The sequence below is a fragment of the Stegostoma tigrinum genome, chromosome 2 (assembly GCF_030684315.1).
Source record: "Stegostoma tigrinum isolate sSteTig4 chromosome 2, sSteTig4.hap1, whole genome shotgun sequence".
In the NCBI taxonomy this organism is placed as follows: Eukaryota; Metazoa; Chordata; class Chondrichthyes; order Orectolobiformes; family Stegostomatidae; genus Stegostoma; species Stegostoma tigrinum.
The window spans coordinates 152,185,980-152,204,044 of record NC_081355.1 but is presented as its reverse complement, the minus strand read 5'-3'; the positions used below and the strand labels follow the sequence as shown (position 1 = coordinate 152,204,044).

The 18,065-nt window shown below is 47.9% G+C and overlaps 1 protein-coding gene across 6 annotated transcripts in view; it reads left to right on the top strand.

The window, feature by feature from the left end:
- The window catches only part of LOC125462947 (pituitary adenylate cyclase-activating polypeptide type I receptor-like), a 211,882-nt gene that overhangs the window by 56,245 nt on the left and 137,572 nt on the right, over positions 1–18,065 (top strand). For 5 of the 6 annotated variants that reach the window (XM_059640288.1, XM_059640307.1, XM_059640301.1 and 2 more), the window contains exon 3: positions 13,150–13,348. In XM_059640288.1, the coding sequence (XP_059496271.1) occupies positions 13,310–13,348 (39 nt within the window). In that variant the 5' untranslated portion in view covers positions 13,150–13,309. Of the gene's footprint in view, positions 1–12,841; positions 12,970–13,149; positions 13,349–18,065 lie in introns of those variants that run through there. The other variant, XM_059640295.1, reaches the window with a different exon arrangement.

Below are 18,065 nucleotides of genomic sequence, written 5' to 3'. Positions count from 1 at the left end.
TTGGAAACTAGAAATTGAGGGGGGATCTTACAGAAACATATAAAATTATGAAGGGAATAGATAGGATAGAAGCAGGGAGGCTGTTTCCACTGGTGGGTGACGCTAGAACTAGGGGTCATGTTCTCAAAATAAGTGGGAGCAGATTTAGGACTGAGTTGAGGAGGAAGCTCTTCACCCAAAGGGTTGTGAATATGTGGAATTCCCTGCCCAGTGAAGCAGTTAACGCTCCCTTCATTGAGTGTTTTTAAGGCAAAGATAGATTTTTGAAGAATAAAGGGGCAAAGGGTTATGGTGAGCAGGTGGGTAGGTGGATCTGAGTTCACAGGGATCAGCCATGGTCTTTTTGAATGCGGTAGCAGACTCCATGGGCCAGATGGCCTAGCCTGCTCCTATTTCTTATGTTACCGGTTAGGTTTCCTGCGGGTGCTCCAGTTTCCTTCCTGAGATGCGCAGGTTAGGTAGCTTGAGGACCACGGTAAATTGCCCCAAGTAGCAAGGCGAATGTGCAGGGTAGGTGGATTAGCTATGGGAAGTATGGAGTTACAGGGATAGGGTAGAGGGGGGTGAGATGGTCTTCTGGGGGAGGTGTAGACTTGGTGGGCAGAATGGCCGTGTCTACACTGTAGGGATTCTGTGATTCGACTGTTTGTCGATTAATGTGTAGATACTGTGGGCCGATGGCCACCTGCTGTTCTATAAATGATTCAGATCCTGAGTAACATTTACATGACTAGTTGCGTAAATATTTCCCTCGGCTATCAGTTAGTTTTATTTAATTTATCACAAAGATTTGATGTGCTTTTATCATTGGGCAGCATTTACTCAATAATCCTGACTGTGCTGTGATTTCCACTCCAAACAATCAAGCCATAAGAAATAGGAACACGAGGAGGTCATTCAGCCCCTCAGGTCTGCTCCACCACCCAATGGGATCATGGCTGATCTGACATTTCAGAAGATGGATCTTGACCCAAAACGTCAACTTTCTTGTTCCTCTGATGCTGCTTGGCCTGTTGCGTTCTTCCAGATTTACACCGTGTTATCTCGGACTCTCCAGCAACGGCAGTTCCTACTATTTCTGTGACATTCCTCACATCCACTTTCCTGCCCTTTCCCCCTGTAACCCTGACTGATCAAGAATCCCTCTGTCTCAGCCTTCGATATACACAAAATTTGGCTCGGGTTGCGATTCATTGTGGGTAGAAATGACACGTATTCACAGCCAGGACCCAGTTCTTTGTTGCAAACAAGGAATTTGTCCATGTTTTGATTTGATTTGATTTATTATTGTCACATGTACCTAAGTACAGTGAGAAGTTTTGTTTTGCATACTGTACAGGCAGATTGTACCAGGCAAAGTACGTCAGGGTAATAGAACAGAGCGAGGGATACAGTGTTACAGCTGCAAGGAGATGCACAAAGAGCAGGATCAACATTAAATTGAAAATTTGAGAGGTCCATTCAGAAGTCTAATCAATGTGGGGAAGGACTCTGTTGGTGCGTGTGTTTAAACTTTGTGTCTCCTGCCCAATAGAAGGGATGGAAAGGATTATAACCGGGGTTTGGGGGACCTGGGGGTGATTATGTTCATTGCTTTCCCAAAGCAGTGGGTAGTTCTTTGAGAAGGTGACTAAACAGGTAGATGAGAGTAAACCGGTTGATGTGGTGTATATGGATTTCAGCAAGGTGTTCGATAAGGTTCCCCACAATAGGCTATTGTACAAAATGCGGAGGAATGGGATTGTGGGAGATATAGCAGTTTGGGTCAGAAATTGACTTGCTGAAAGAAGACAGAGGGTGGTAGTTGATGGGAAATGTTCATCCTGGAGACCAGTTACTAGTGGTGTACCGCAAGGGTCGGTGTTGGGTCCAATGCTGTTTGTCATTTTTATAAATGACCTGGATGAGGGCATAGAAGGATAGGTTAGTAAATTTGCAGACGACACTAAGGTCGGTGGAGTTGTGGATAGTAACGAAGGATGTTGTAGGTTGCAGAGAGACATAGATAAGCTGCAGAGCTGGGCTGAGAGGTGGCAAATGGAGTTTAATGCAGACAAGTGTGAGTTGATGCGCTTTGGTAGGAGTAACCAGAAGGCAAAGTACAGGGCTAATGGTAAGATTCTTAGCAGTGTAGATGAGCAGAGAGATCTCGGTGTCCATGTACACAGATCCTTGAAAGTTGCCACCCAGGTTGACAGGGCTGTAAAGAAGGCATACAGTGTTTCAGCTTTTATTAATAGAGGGATCGAGTTCCGGAACCAAGAGGCTATGCTGCAGCTGTACAAAACTCTGGTGCGGCCGCACTTGGAGTATTGCGTACAGTTCTGGTCACCGCATTATAAGAAGGATGTGGAAGCTTTGGAAAGGGTGCAGAGGAGCTTTACTAGGATGTTGCCTGTTATGGAGGGAAGGTCTTACGAGGAAAGGCTGAGGGACTTGAGGCTGTTTTCATTAGAGAGAAGAAGGTTGAGAGGTGGCTTAACTGAAACATATAAAATAATCAGAGGGTTAGATAGGGTGGATAGGGAGAGCCTTTTTCCTCAGATGGTGACGGCAAGCACGAGGGGGCATAGCTTTAAATTGCGGGGTGAAAGATATAGGACAGATGTCAGAGGTAGTTTCTTTACTCAGAGAGTAGTAAGGGAATGGAACGCTTTGCCTGCAACGGTAGTAGATTCGCCAACTTTAGGTACATTTAAGTCGTCATTGGACAAGCATATGGACGTACATGGAATAGTGTAGGTTAGATGGGCTTGAGGTCGGCACAACATCGAGGGCCGAAGGGCCTGTACTGTGCTGTAATGTTCTATGTTCTATGTTCTATGTTCTAAGTATAAACGGAGCCGATGGAAGGAAAGTTAGCTCCTGTGAAATGTGTCACATTTCTTTCCATGAGAAGTGTGAAGCTGGATGAACACAGCAGGCCAAGCAGCATCTCAGGAGCACAAAAGCTGACGTTTCGGGCCTAGACCCGGGTCTAGGGTCTAGGCCCGAAACGTCAGCTTTTGTGCTCCTGAGATGCTGCTTGGCCTGCTGTGTTCATCCAGCTTCACACTTTATTATCTTGGATTCTCCAGCATCTGCAGTTCCCATTATCTCTTTCCATGAGAAAATGGTTATGGAAACAAGATCCTACCCCCATGGCACCACGCTGACCAATCAGAGTTTAGCTGACTGCTCTGAGTCGAATCTGGTGACTTGGATTGGCTGTTAACATTTCCGGCTGCATCTTCCACTCAAACACGGCCCAAACAGTCAGCGCCCTCTCGCCAGGATGTGAAAAATGCCTGCCCACTTCTAAGTTGGTTTTCAGTATCACCACCATTAGGGCAACTAGGGACTGGCATTACATTCTGGCCCAGCCAGCCACACCCATACTCCATGAATGAATAAAAAGAGCAGATTAAAGCTTAAAATCTTAGACTTTGCAGCTCTTTTCACAGAATTCCTACAGTGTGGAAACAGATCATTTGGCCCAACAAATCCATACCAATTCTCTGAAGAGCATCATGCCCTGAGTCAACCCCGCTCCCCACCCCACCACCAATCCTGTCCCAGTAACCCTGCATTTTCCATGGCTAACCTACCTCACCTACACATCCCTGGACGCTATGGGCAACTTAGCATGGTCAATCCACCCTAGCCCGCACATCTTTGGATAGATTTTAGGATCATTTAAGGATCTGATGATGAGTCATGTTGACCGGTGTAGGATACTTGGAGTAGCGGTGAACTATTTGATACTAACAATGAGTGAGTCTATGGTGCAGGGATATCGAGAATGATAGAAAAGAGGAAGGTTGTATGGTTCTCGTGGTGCAGTGCTAGTGTCCTCATCTTGAGCTATCGGCTAGGATCAGGGTGTCGCATGCATTTTGATGGAGGGAGTTTAATTTATCAATCACTGCCTTGGATGACGAGAGCGGTGGAGCTTCTTGTGAAAAGGAAGAAGGTAGCTTACATAAGGTGGAGGAAACTAGGGTCAAGGTCAGCTCGAGAGGATTACACGGCAAGGAAGGAGCTCAAAAATGGTCTGAGGAGAGCCAGGAGGGGGCACGAGAAAGGCTTGGCAGAACGAATCAGGGAGAACACAAAGGCATTTTACACTTATGTGAGGAATAAGAGAATGGTCAAAGAAAGAGTAGGGCCGATCAGGGATAGCATAGGGAACTTGTGTGTGGAGTCTGAGGAGGTAGGGGAAGTCCTAAATGAGTTTTTTGCTTCTGTCTTTACGAAAGAAACGAACTTTGTAGTGAATGAAACCTTTGAAGAGCAGGTGTGCATGCTGGAATGGATAGAGATAGAGGAAGCTGATGTGCTGAAAATTTTGTCAAACATTAAGATTGACAAGTTGCCAGGTTTGTCCTCGGCTGCTTTGGGAAGCAAGAAATGCAATTGCTTCGCCACTTGCGAAGATCTTTGCATCCTCGCTCTCCACTGGAGTCGTACCTGAGGACTGGAGAGAGGCAAATGTAATTCCTCTCTTCAAGAAAGGAAATAGGGAAATCCCCGGCAATTACAGACCGGTAAGTCTCACGCCTGTTGTCTGCAAGGTGTTAGAAAGGATTCTGAGGGATAGGATTTATGACCATCTGGAAGAGCACGGCTTGATCAAATACAGTCAACATGGCTTTGTGAGGGGTAGGTCATGCCTCACAAACCTTATCGAGTTTTTTGAGGATGTGACTAGAAAAGTTGATGAGGGTCGAGCTGTGGATGTGGTGTATATGGACTTCAGTAAGGCATTTGATAAGGTTCCCCATGGTAGGCTCATTCAGAAGGTCAGGAGGAATGGGATACAGGGGAACTTAGCTGCTTGGATACAGAATTGGTTGGCCAACAAAAGACAGCGAGTGGTAGTAGAAGGAAAATATTCTGCCTGGAAGTCAGTGGTGAGTGGGGTTCCACAGGGCTCCGTCCTTGGGCCTCTACTGTTTGTAATTTTTATTAATGACTTGGATGAGGGGATTGAAGGATGGATCAGCAAGTTTGCAGACGACGCGAAGGTTGGAGGTGTCGTTGACAGTATAGAGGGCTGTTGTAGGCTGCAGCGGGACATTCACAGGCTGCAGAGATGGGCTGAGAGGTGGCAGATGGAGTTCAACCTGGATAAATGCGAGGTGATGCATTTTGGAAGGTTGAATTTGAAAGCTGAGTACAGGATTAAGGATAGGATTCTTGGCAGTGTGGAGGAACAGAGGGATCTTGGTGTTCAGATACATAGATCCCTTAAAATGGCCACCCAAGTGGACAGGGTTGTTAAGAAAGTATATGGTGTTTTGGCTTTCATTAACAGGGGGATTGAGTTTAAGAGTCGTGAGATCTTGTTGCAGATCTATAAAACTTTGGTTAGACTGCACTTGGAATACTGCGTCCAGTTCTGATCGCTCTATTATAGGAAAGATGTGGATGATTTGGAGAGGGTTCAGAGGAGGTTTACCAGGATGCTGCCTGGACTGGAGGGCTTATCTTATGAAGAGAGGTTGACTGAGCTCGGACTTTTTTCATTGGAGAAAAGTAGGAGGAGAGGGGACTTAATTGAGGTATACAATATAATGAGAGGCATAGATAGAGTTGATAGCCAGAGACTATTTCCCAGGGCAGAAATGGCTAACACGAGGGTTCATAGTTTTAAGCTGGTTGGAGGAAAGTATAGAGGGGATGTCAGAGGCTGGTTCTTTACACAGAGAGTTGTGAGAGCATGGAATGCGTTGCCAGCAGCAGTTGTGGAAGCAAGGTCATTGGGGTCATTTAAGAGACTGCTGGACATGCATATGGTCACAGAAATTTGAGGGTACATACATGAGGATCAATGGTCGGCACAACATTGTGGGCCGAAGGGCCTGTTCTGTGCTGTACTGTTCTATGTTCTATGTTCTTAATCACAATGAGGTGGGGGTGGCCAGATGAGGTGGGGAAGGGGTGACCCTATCCCAGCATAAATCAATGCCATTTTTTGTTGATATCTCTTTTGCGCCCCGGCAATCCCGGATTTCATCTCTCCATCTGCCCCTGAAATGTATACGGCGCCTACCTTTTAGTTCTCCTTGTACAGAGGTCACCATCTGAAGGACAGCCAAGAGCAATATGAGAGAGGGAGATCCCAATGACTTCACACCACCCCCCAGCTATCCCCCCACTCCCACCTCCCAGTGTTCCTGCCCAAAACCCGAACCCAAGAGGCAGGGGTTTTGAGGAGCATCCTGTCGGAAGGATAGTGAGTTGCCAAAGCAGCGGGAGGTGGGCAGGGAATTCCTGAGCTCGGAGGAACGCCGAGATCTCAGGGCTGGAGGAAGGGCTGGGGTAGGGTGCGAGGGCATGGCTGAGCATGTAAAAATGGAGACTTTTGGTGAGGTGGGTTCCCATAAAAGTCAGCAAGCACACACGGGTGAGGGCTAACCAACGTGGGCCCAGTCAGCTGTGTGTTTTAGCTGACAAATTTATTGAATCTGGAAGCTCTATGCCGGGGCCAATGATGGGTAAGGTTCATGAGGTTCCATTTCTGAATCCTTTCCGCAAGGTGTGGGGGTGGGCAGCCTCTGGCAAAGTGAGAGTCCACCTTACTGACGCATTAAAGACTCTTAAAGATCATGACTGGAGAGGTTGTTGCCTCCTGTTCGAGAGTGTTGGAGCAGACGGCGCAATCTGAGAAGAAGGCGTCGCAAATTTAAGACAGAGATGAGGAGGAATTTCTTCTCTTTCAGAGGGAAGTGAGTCTATGGAATTTTTGTTGTCATAGCTGTTGAGGCTGGGTCATTAAGTATGTTCAAGGCTGAGGCAGATTTTTAAGCAGTAAGTGAGTCAGGGATTATAGGCCTATAGGTAGGAGAGTGGAGCTGAGGATTATCAGGTCAGCCATGATCTCATTGGATGGTGAAGCAGACTCGATGGGCTGAATGGCCTACGACTGCTCCTGGCCTTATGGGCCTTCAACTGAACGGCTTCATTGGCCATTTCAGAGGGCACTTAAGAGTCATTGCATTGCTGTGGGTCTGGAGTCACATGTAGGTCAGACCAGGTAAGGATGGTAGATCTCCTTCCCGAAAAGACATTAGTGAACCAGATGGGGTTTTTGCAACAATCAATGGCAGTTGTCATGACACTCTTATTGAGCTTAGCTTTTGGTTTAGTTGCATTTAAATCTCACCAGCTACCCTGGTGGGATTTGAACCCATATCCCCAGAGCATTTGCTTGAGTTTATGGCTCACTAACATTACCACCAATGGGGAAATAGACGATTCTCGTGACAGAGCAGAGCTATGATGGGAAGCCTAACCCAGAATAAATATAAAACAAAGGTGTGTGGAGTATGTGTCCATCTCAGACAGTTTGCAGGGAGAGGGATGGATTCAATGATGAGGGAGCAGAGAATGTCAGGTAATGAAGATCATGAGCTCAGCCTTCCCAGAATGCAACCAAAAGGGAATTTCTGTTCATCCCCTAACAGCAGTTGGGCAACCAATCAGTTCCAAACGTTGGAAAGACATTTTGGAGAGGAAGGATTGAGTGAGATGGCGGTGAGATGGAGCTGGGCGCTGTCAGTAGACATGCGCTTTCTGACAATGCAGCATGTAGATGCGAGATAAGGCATGGCTGACGTACACATCCCAGACAGGCACTGGAATGAAGAGAGGCAGAGGCCACCCAAAGGCTCAGATTCGAGTAGAATAGGTCAGAGGCTGGGAACTCTGCAGTGACTAACTCACCTCCTGACTCCCTAAAGTCTGTCCATCATCTGTGAGGCAGAAGTAAGGAGTGTGATGGAACAGTGATCATTTGCCTGGAAAAGTGCACTCAAAGAGTTGCCTATCATACAGCACAGAAACAGGCCCTTCGGCCCAACTCGTCCATGCCGACCAGGCCTCCTAAACTGAATTTGTTCCATTTGCCAGCATTTGGCCCTCCAAACCCTTTCTACTTATATACCCATCCAGATACCTTTTAAATGTTGTCTTTGTGCCGGCTTCCACCACTTCCTCTGGCAGCTCCTTCCACACACGCACCACCCTCTGTGTGAAAAAGTTGCCCCTCAGGTCCCTTTTAAATTTTTCCCCCCTCACCTTAAACCTATACCCTCGAGCTTAGGACATCCCTACCCTGAAGAAAAGACCTTGTCTATTCACCCTATCCATGCCGCTCATGATTTTTTAAACCTCGATAAGGTCACCCCTCAGCCTCCGATGCTCCAGAGAAAAAAGCCCCTCTCCTTAGAACTCAAACCCTCCAGTCTCAATAACATTCAGGTACAGAAGGTTTGAGTTAGAAGGAAAGAAAGGGAATAGGGGAGTAGAGATAACCCTGATGAGCCTAACTTCAGTTGTGGGTAAAGTGTTGGAGAGGATTATAAGAGATAGGATTTATAATCATCTAGAAAGGAATAATTTGATTAGGGATAGTCAACACGGTTTTGTGAAGGGTAGGTCATGCCTCACAAACCTTATTGAGTTCTTTGACCAAACAGGTGGATGATGATAAAGCGGTTGATGTGGTGTATATGGATTTCAGTAAAACATTTGATAAGGTTTCCCACGGTAGGCTATTGCAGAAAATATGGAGTCATGGGGTTGAGGATGATTTAGCAGTTTGGATCAGAAATTGGCTTGCTGGAAGAAGACAGAGAGTGGTGTTTGATGGGAAATGTTCATCCCGGAGTTCAGTTACTATTGGTGTACCGCAAGGGTCTGTTTTGGGGCCACTGCTGTTTGTCATTTTTATGAATGAATTGGATGAGGGCGTAGAAGGATGGGTGAGTAAATTTGCAGATGACACTGAAGTCGGTGGAGTTGTGGATAGTGCGGTAGGATGTTGCAGGTTACAGAGGGACATAGATAAGCTGCAGAGCTGGGCTGAGAGGTGGCAAATGGAGTTTAATGTGGAAAAGTGAGGTGATTCACTTTGGAAGGAGTAACAGGAATACAGAGTACTGGGCTGATGCTAAGATTCTTGGTAGTGTGGATGAGCAGAGATATCTCGGTGTCCATGTACATAGATTCCTGAAAGTTGCCACCCGTGTAGATAGGGTTGTTAAGAAGGCGTACAGTGTGTTAGGTTTTATTAATAGAGGGATAGAGTTTCGGAGCCAAGAGGTTATGCTGCAGCTGTACAAAACTCTGGTGCGGCCGCACTTGGAGTATTGCGTACAGTTCTGGTCGCCGCGTTATAGGAAGGATGTGGAAACATTGGAAAGGGTGCAGAGGAGATTGACCAGGATGTTGCTTGTTATGGAGGGAAGGTCTTATGAGGAAAGGCTGAGGGGCTTGAGGCAGTTTTCGTTAGAGAGAAGAAGGTTAAGAGGCGACTTAATAGAGTCATGCAAGATGATCAGAGGATTAGATAGGGTGGACAGTGAGAGACTTTTTCCTCAGATGGAGATGGCTAGCACGAGGGGACAGATATTTAAATTGAGGGGTGATAGAAATAGGACAGATGTCAGAGGTAGGCTCTATACTCAGACAGTAGTAAGGGAATGGAATGCTTTGCCTGCAACAGTAGTAGATTCGCCAACTTTAAGTACATTTAAGTCGTCATTGGATAAACATATGGACGTACATGGAATAGTGTAGGTTAGATGTGCTTCAGATTGGTTTCACAGGTCAGTGCAACATCGAGGGCTGAAGGGCCTGTGCTGCGCTGTAATGTTCTATGTTCTATAGGGCTGGATAGGCTGGGACATTTTTCACTGGAGTGTAGGAGGTTGAGGGTGACCTTATAGAATAAAATCATGAGGGGTATAGATAGGGTTAATGTGGGTGTCTTTGTTCCCACGATGAGGGATTTTAAGACTGGGGCACATTTTTAAGGTGAGAGGAAAAAGATATAAAAACAAAATGAAGGGCGAATCGTTTGCACAGAAAGTGGACCCTAACCCTCCACCAACATCCTCATCCGCCTAGCCGAACTCATCCTCACCCTCAACAACTTCTCTTTCGATTCCTCCGACTTCCTACAGACAAAGGGGGTGGCCATGGGTACCCGCATGGGCCCCAGCTATGCCTGCCTCTTTGTAGGTTACGTGGAACAGTCCGTCTTCCGCACCTACACAGGCCCCAAACCCCACCTCTTCCTCCGTTACATTGATGACTGTATCGGCGCCACCTCATGCTCCTATGAGGAGCTCGAACAGTTCATCCACTTCACCAACGCCTTCCACCCTAACCTTCAGTTCACCTGGGCCATCTCCAACACATCCCTCACCTTCCTGGACCTCTCAGTCTCCATCTCAGGAAACCACCTAGAAACCAATATCCATTTCAAGCCCACCGACTCCCACAGCTACCTAGAATACACCTCCTCCCATCCAGCCCCCTGCAAAAATTCCATCCCCTATTCCCAATTTCTTCGCCTCCGCCACATCTGCTCCCAGGATGAGGCATTCCACTCCGGCACATCCCAGATGTCCTCGGTTTTTAAGGACCGCAACTTCCCCCCCACAGTGGTCGAGAACGCCCTTGACCATGTCTCCTGCATTTCCTGCAACACATCCCTCTCACACCCCACCCCGCAATCACCACCAAAAGAGGATCCCCCTCGTCCTCACATACCACCCCACCAACCTCCGGATCCAACGCATCATCCTCCGACACTTCCACCGTCTACAATCCGACCCCACCACCAAAGACATATTTCCATCCCCACCCTCGTCTGCCTTCCGGATAGACCACTCTCTCCATTTCTCCCTTGTCTGCTCTATACTCCCCTCCAACCCCACCACACCCGGCACTTTCCCCTGCAACCACAGGAAGTGCTACACTTGCCCCCACACCTCCCCCGTCACCCCCATCCCAGGCCCCAAGATGACTTTCCCTATCAAGCAGAGGTTCACCTGCACATCTGCCAATGTAGTATACTGCATTCGCTATTCCTGTTTTGGCTTCCTCTACATTGGGGAAAACCAAGCGGAGGCTTGGGGACTGCTTTGCAGAACACCTCCGCTCGATTCACAATAAACAACTGCACCTCCCAGTCACGAACCATTTTAACTCCCCCTCCCATTCTTTAGACGACATGTCCATCATGGGCCTCCTGCAGTGCCACAATGATGCCACCCGTAAGTTGCAGGAACAGCATCTCATATTCCGCTTGGAAACCCTGCAGCCCAATGGTATCAATGTGGATTTCACAAGCTTCAAAATCTCTCCCTCCCCCACTGCATCCCAAAACCAGACCAGCCCGTTCCCGCCTCCCTAACCTGTTCTTCCTCCCACCTATCCCCTCCTCCCACCTCAAGCCGCACTTCCATTTCCTATTTACCAGCCTCATCCTGCTTCCTTGACCTGCCCGTCCTCCCCGGACTGACCTATCCCCTCCCCACCCATACTCTCCTCTCCACCTGTCTTCCCCTCTATCCATCTTCGGTCCGCCTCCCCCCTCTCTCCCTATTTATTTCAGAACCCTCTCCCCATCCCCCTTTTCTGATGAAGGATCTAGGCTCGAAATATCAGCTTTTGTGCTCCTGAGATACTGCTTGGCCTGCTGTGTTCATCCAGCTTCACACTTCATTATCTTGGATTCTCTAGCATCTGCAGTTCCCATTATCTCTGATACATTTAAAACATATTTGATTACTTACGTGAATAGGAAAGATTTTGAGAGATGTTGGCCAGGTGCAGGCAGATGGGATTAGTTTAGTTTGGTATAATGGTCAGCAATGACTGGTTGGACCGAAGCATCTGTTTCCATGCTGTTTGACTCTAAAACAGTTTAATAAATCCTTCCTACAGCAGGCCAACCAGATGTGTCTGCAGTACTCCAAATGTGGGCTTACCAATGCCTTGTACAGCCTGACATGATGTCCCAACTTCAATACGCAATACTCTGACCAACGAAGGCAAGTGTGCCAAATGCATTCTTCACCAAGAGAGATAGTAGGAGCTACCGATGCTGGAATCTGAGATATCAAGGTGTGGAGCTGGAGGAATACAGCAGGCCAGGCAGCATCAGAGGAGCAGGAACGCTGATGTTTCGGGTCTGGACCCTTCTTCGGAAAAAAGAAGGGTCCAGACCTGAAATGTCAGCTTTCCTGCTCCTCTCAAATAGCCTGACCTGCTGTGTTCCTCCAGCTCCACTCCTTGTTATTGCATTCTTCACCACCCCCGTCTGTCTGTGCCACTTCCAAGGCACTACGTGAATGCACCCTCAGGTCTTTTTGTTGTCAGCTCTCTGCAGGGCCCTACCATGAACTCTGTAAGTCCTGCCCTGGTCCATCTGCCATTGCGGATCGCGGTCCCGTTGGACTCTGAGATAATGATCTTCACTGACCACTACACCACCAATTGCAATCTCATCCTCCAACAACACCCACAATCAACAAGGGGACACTTGTGATTTGTTGACTGGGAGGTGTTTTCGGGACAATGTGGTCACAATGCAAGATGCCAAAGGGACAAGACTTTGTCACTTTGCTTGCTGTTAGCACCGAGGCTTGCACCCCGCAGTTCCTGGGATCCAGCTATCCCTTGGCATGCGCATGATCTGTGCCAAGGAGACCAGTCTGATTGACCACCAGCAGCGAGGAGGTGTGGGCGTTAAAATCGCATGGCAATGCGCTTTTGCTGAAGCATTCTGCTGGGTGAGGTGTATTTACTCTGCTTTGGCCCAGTTGCTGTAAATCTAATCTGTAGACCACAGGCTGCCATTTAGTGTCAGTCCTACCCCTGGGCTGAAAGCGTTAAGGCACGTTTTGTGAATCACTGGACCAAGTAGTAATGACGAATGCCAAGCTTGAGATTTATGAATGAAACCCCAGAGGAGCCTTATATCTCTCTGTCTCTTTGTTTCATTTCCTTCCCTCTCTCTCTCCCTTCTGTCCATCAATACTAACAGTCTGCAACTGTGGGATACAGCTCACAGCTGTTTGATTTCAGTGTGGTCTACACGCGCTAGGCAAAAAGAGTAGGGATTATTAGAATGAGATGGCTCATCAGGATTAACAGTCGTCATGCAGAGCCATTCACTAACATCGGCTTGAAGTAACTCCTTGTTATTCCCTTCACGAAATCGTTTTCTTACGTTCTCGGAGATGCGACACCCTTCCCCTCTCCTCCAGCCCCCTAACTTTTCCATCCCTCTCTCTCTGATCATCCGCGTTTTGCTGATTTTTCTCAAACCCTTCTTTTGTGTGTGTGTGTGTGTTTTCAATGTTTATGCAGTGCTGCAGAAGGCGTTGAACAGCCAGCAAAGACGCTGAGAATGCAGAGGGAGCCGAAACCTTACAGCAGAGAGACAGAAGCCGACGGGAACGTAATGTGATTTTTTTTTTGGTTTAATTTTGTTTTCCCTCTCGCCACCGACCTGAGGATCTCTGAAACCATGGACTACTTGTTGCTTATCATCGTTCTGCTGCCTGTGGTAAGGAAGACCCTGAGAGGGGTCAATTTCACATCAACCTCTAACCCCTTCTCCAAACAGCCCACTCTCCCTCCCCCTTTGAACCCCTTCCCCCTGAGTGTCGTTTAATCTATGCAAGTGCTTGCGACAATAAGCAGCGCAGTTTTGATTCAGTTCGGTGTCTATATGCGCAAACTGCGACGGTAAATCAAACCACCGATGAAAGAATCACCGAGAGCACAGCGAAGGTCTGAGTGATCAATCATTTCGTTATCTGCCTCTGAGATTTACGTGGAGAAATGGGCACTGACGCTTCTGATGCAGTGCAGTGCCTGCTGTAATTAAGATAGGGAGCACTCTGTCAGGAGACATGTGCTGTCTTGAGGGAGTTAGAGGTTTTCCTGCAGCGTGGAAGCAGGCCATTTGGCCCATCGAGTCCGCACTGACCCTCCGAACCCCACGCAGACCCACCTCCTCCCCGTAACCCTATGTTTAGCACGGCCAATCCATCCTAACCTGCACATCTATGGGCTGTGGAAGGAAACTGGAGCACCCTGAGGAAACCCACGCAGACACAGGGAGAAGGCACAGGGACTCATACACTTAATGGTAAGGTCCTAGTCTGTGTTGCAGAACAAAGAGACCTTGCAGTGTAGGTTCATTGTTCCTTGGAAGTGGAATCCCAGGCAGACAGGATGGTGAAGAAGGCATTTGGCATGCTTGCCTTTATTGGTCAGTGCTTTGAGTAGACGACCAAAAACAAAGTTGCTGGGAAACCTCAGCAGGTCTGAGTATTGGAGTTGGGAGGTCATGTTGCGGTTGTTTGGGATACTGTTTATATTACTATTGGAATGTGTGCAATTCTGATCTCACAGCTATAGGGAAGGTGTTGTTAAACTTGAGAAGGTGCAGAGAGATTTACAGGGATGTTGCCAGGGTTGGAGGGTTTGAGCTACAGGGAGAGGCTGAATAGATTGGGGCTATTTTCCCTGGAGTATGAGGCTGAGGGGTGGCATTTTAGAGGTTTACAAAATCATGAGGGGCATGGATAGTGTGAATAGACAAGGTCTTTTTCCCAGGATAGAAGTATCCAAAATGAGAGGGGCATAGGTTTAAGGTGAGAGGGGGAAGGTTTAAAAGGGACCTAAGGGCCAACTTTTTCACACAGAGGGTGGTGCGTGTGTGGAATGAGCTGCCAGGGGAAGTGGTGGAGGCTGGTACAATGACATTAAAAGGCATCTGGATGGGTACATGAATAGGAAGGGTTTAGAGGGATATGGACCAAATGCAACTAGGTTAATTTTGGATATCTGGACAAATTGGATCAAATGTTCTGTTTCTGTGCCATGCATCTCTATGGCTCTATGTGCAAACTCCACACAAACAGCTGTCTGAGGGTGGAATTGAGCCCAGGTCCCTGGTAGCTCTGAAACAGCAGTGCTAACTGCTGAGCCACCGTGCCACCCAGACTGATGCCCTCATTTCTGCATGAATGGCTCGTTTGCCCCTTTGCCTTGCCCCCTGGTTAGCGAGAAAGAGAGGGACAGTGCTGCCTTGGCAAGATGTGTCAACTTCCACTTGAGGTGGCATTGCATGGCTCCAACTGGAGAGAGAGAGAGTGTGTGTGTGTGTGTGAGAGAGAGAGAGAACAGGGAAGATGGGTGGTGAATGAGGGGAAATGGGTGATGGGGAGGGTGGGAAGGGGGGAGAGGAAGAGAAGATAGTGAAATGGAGGGAAGCCTGAATGGAGGGAAAGAGAGAAGAGAAGTGGAGGTGAGGGAACACTGTGAGGGAAGGAGAGAAGGGATAAGAAAGATACATCATGGAGAAGGAGGGGAATGGTTGTACAAATATGAATAGGCCACTCAGCCCTTTAAGCCTGCTGTCCCATTCAATAAGATCACAGCTAATCTGATTTTAACCCCAACTCTATGTTCCTGCATATCCTCCGATAACAGAGTCATAAAGATGCATGGGATGGAAACACACCCTTTGGTCCAACTCGTCCACGCCGACCAGATATCTTAAATTAATCTGGTCATATTTGCCAGTATTTGGCCCATGCCCCTCTAAACCCTTCCTATTCATGTACCCACCCAGATACCTCTTAAATGTTGTAATTGTACGAGCCTTCACCACTTCCTCTGGTAGCTCATTCCATACACGTGCCATCGAGAATCTCTCTACCTCTGCCTTAAAGATATTTAAGATGCTGAATCCACTGCCTTTTGTGGAACAAAATTGCAAATCACTGCTTCCCTGAACCGCTGTCATTGTCGGCCGGGCCCAGAAGTCCCACCCCACTGTGTACCATCACAAAGCTCATGTTTCAGAGACGGTAAGAACTGCCGATGCTGGAGTCAGAGATAACACAGTGTGGGGCTGGATGAACACAGCAGTCTGGGCAGCATCAGAGGAACAGGAAAGTTGATGTTCTGGGTTCTGAAACGTCAGCTTTCCTGCTCCTCTGATGCTGCCCGGCCTGCTGTGCTCATCCAGCCCCACACTGTGTTATCTCAGACTCTAGCATTGGCAGTTCTTGCTGTCTCTAATATTGGAAACAAGCTGCTGCCTCTGAAACAGAAAGAGACAGGGCTGATGGTTCAGGTGAAGAATACATTAATGCTTCCCTGTCTTTTCCTCTATCTGGCGCTCACTGAGCTTCCCAGCTGTCCGTCTCATTCATCACGGATTTTCAATCTTTTATGTTTCCAGCTCGGGATCAGGAGCAGGCCATTCAGCCCCTCGGGCCTGTTTCTCAGTTCAGTAAGATCCTGGCTGATCTGTGGCCTAGCTTCATTCACCTGCCTTTGGTCTATGTCCCTTAATAACTTTGCTGAACAACAATGTATTTATCCCAGATGTAAAATTAGCAACTGATCCAGCATCCCCTCCTATTTGTGGAAGAGGGTTCCAATCCTCACTCACACTTTGTGTGTGGAAGTGTAACATCTCTCCTGAACGGTCTGACCCTAATTCTCAGGCTGTGTTCTGAGTTTTAGAATCCCCAATCAGTGGGAATAGTTTATGTTTATCTACCTTACCTCTTCCTGAAGACTTTGTTTTGATCACCCCTTAACTTTCTTTTTTAATTCATTCATCGGATGTGGGCATCACTGGCTGGACGCAGCATTTATTGCCCGTCCCTAGTTGACCCTTGAGAAGGTAGGGGGTGAGCTGCCTCCTTGAACCGCTGCTGCCTATGTGCTGTAGTTAGATTCACAACAATTAACTCCTCGGTGTGCCTGGACAAAGCTCATGTTTGCTTAAGAGTCTCTTCATTCTAAGTGAAGTTTTGAACTTTTGTCCATGCTGGACCATTCAGCTCATTGAATCTGCTGCACCATTCCATCAGCCCCACTCTCCTGCCTGCTCCCTATAACCCTTGATCCCCTGACCTATCAAGAACCTATCTCTATTTTAAAAACATTCGACAACAGATTATAGTCCATCAGGAGCTTTCGGAGCACTGCTCCTTTGTCAGGCGATTTCAAATAAACCTGTTGGACCATAGCCTGGTGTCGTGTGATTTCTGACCCTGTCCACCTCCGCCCAGCACAGGGACCCCCCACATCTTAAATACCCTCAATGACTCACCCCTCTGTGACAGTGAGTTTCACAGATTCACCCACCCTCTGGCTGAAGAAATTCCACCTCAACTCAGTTCTAGTGGGGCGTCCCTTCACTCTGAGGCTGTGCCCTCAGGCCCTAGGATCTCCTACTGGTGGAAACGTCTTCTCCATGCCCACTCTATCCGGACTTCTCACATCACGCACCCCACCCCCTTACCCACCCCTCCCCATCCTTCTCAACTCCATCGAGGACAGACCCAGACATCTCAACTACATTGTCAGGGTGTTGGTTTCCTCAAGAAAACACAGGCAATGCTGGAGAAACTCAACAGCCCTGGCAGCATCTGGGGAGAGAAAGCAGAGTTAATGTTTCAACTCTTCTCCAGAATGTTTGAATTCTGTTCTGAGTGTGGCATCAAAGACCCCTAGGTAAGATGGAATTGGGCAGGGGCGAGGGAAATTGTCCGCTGGTTGGAGTCATACCTGGCACATAGGAAGATGTTTGTTGTTGTTGGATGTCAGTCATCTCAGCTCTGGAACATCCCAGTGAGAGTTCCTCTGGGTGGCACACCAGGCCCAACTATCTTCAGCTGCTTCATCAATGACCTTCCCTCCATCATCAGGTCAGAAGTGGGGGTGTTTGCCGATGATTGTACAATGTTCAACACCATTCGTGACTCCTCAGACACTGAAGCAGTCCATGTTTGAATGTAACAATGTCTGGACAATATCCAGGCTTGGGCTGACGAGTGGCAAGTGACTTTCGTGCCACACAAATGCCATACTATGACCATCACCGATAAGAGACAATCTGACCACCACCCCTTGATATTCAATGGTGTTAGAATCACTGAATCCCCCACTATCAACATCCTGGGGTGTTAGCATTGACTAGATGCTCAACTGGACCCACCATATAAACACAGAGGCTACAAGAGCAGGTCAGGAGCTGGGAATACTGCAGTGAGTAACTCACCTCCTGACTCCCCAAAGCCTGTCTCCCACCTACAAGGCATACGTCAGGAGTGGGATGGAATACTCCCCACTTGCCTGGATGGGTGCAGCCCCAACAATACTCAAGAAGCTCGACACCATCCAGGACAAAGCAGCTGCTCGACTGGCACCACATCCACAAGCATCCACTCCCTCCACCATTGACGCTCAGT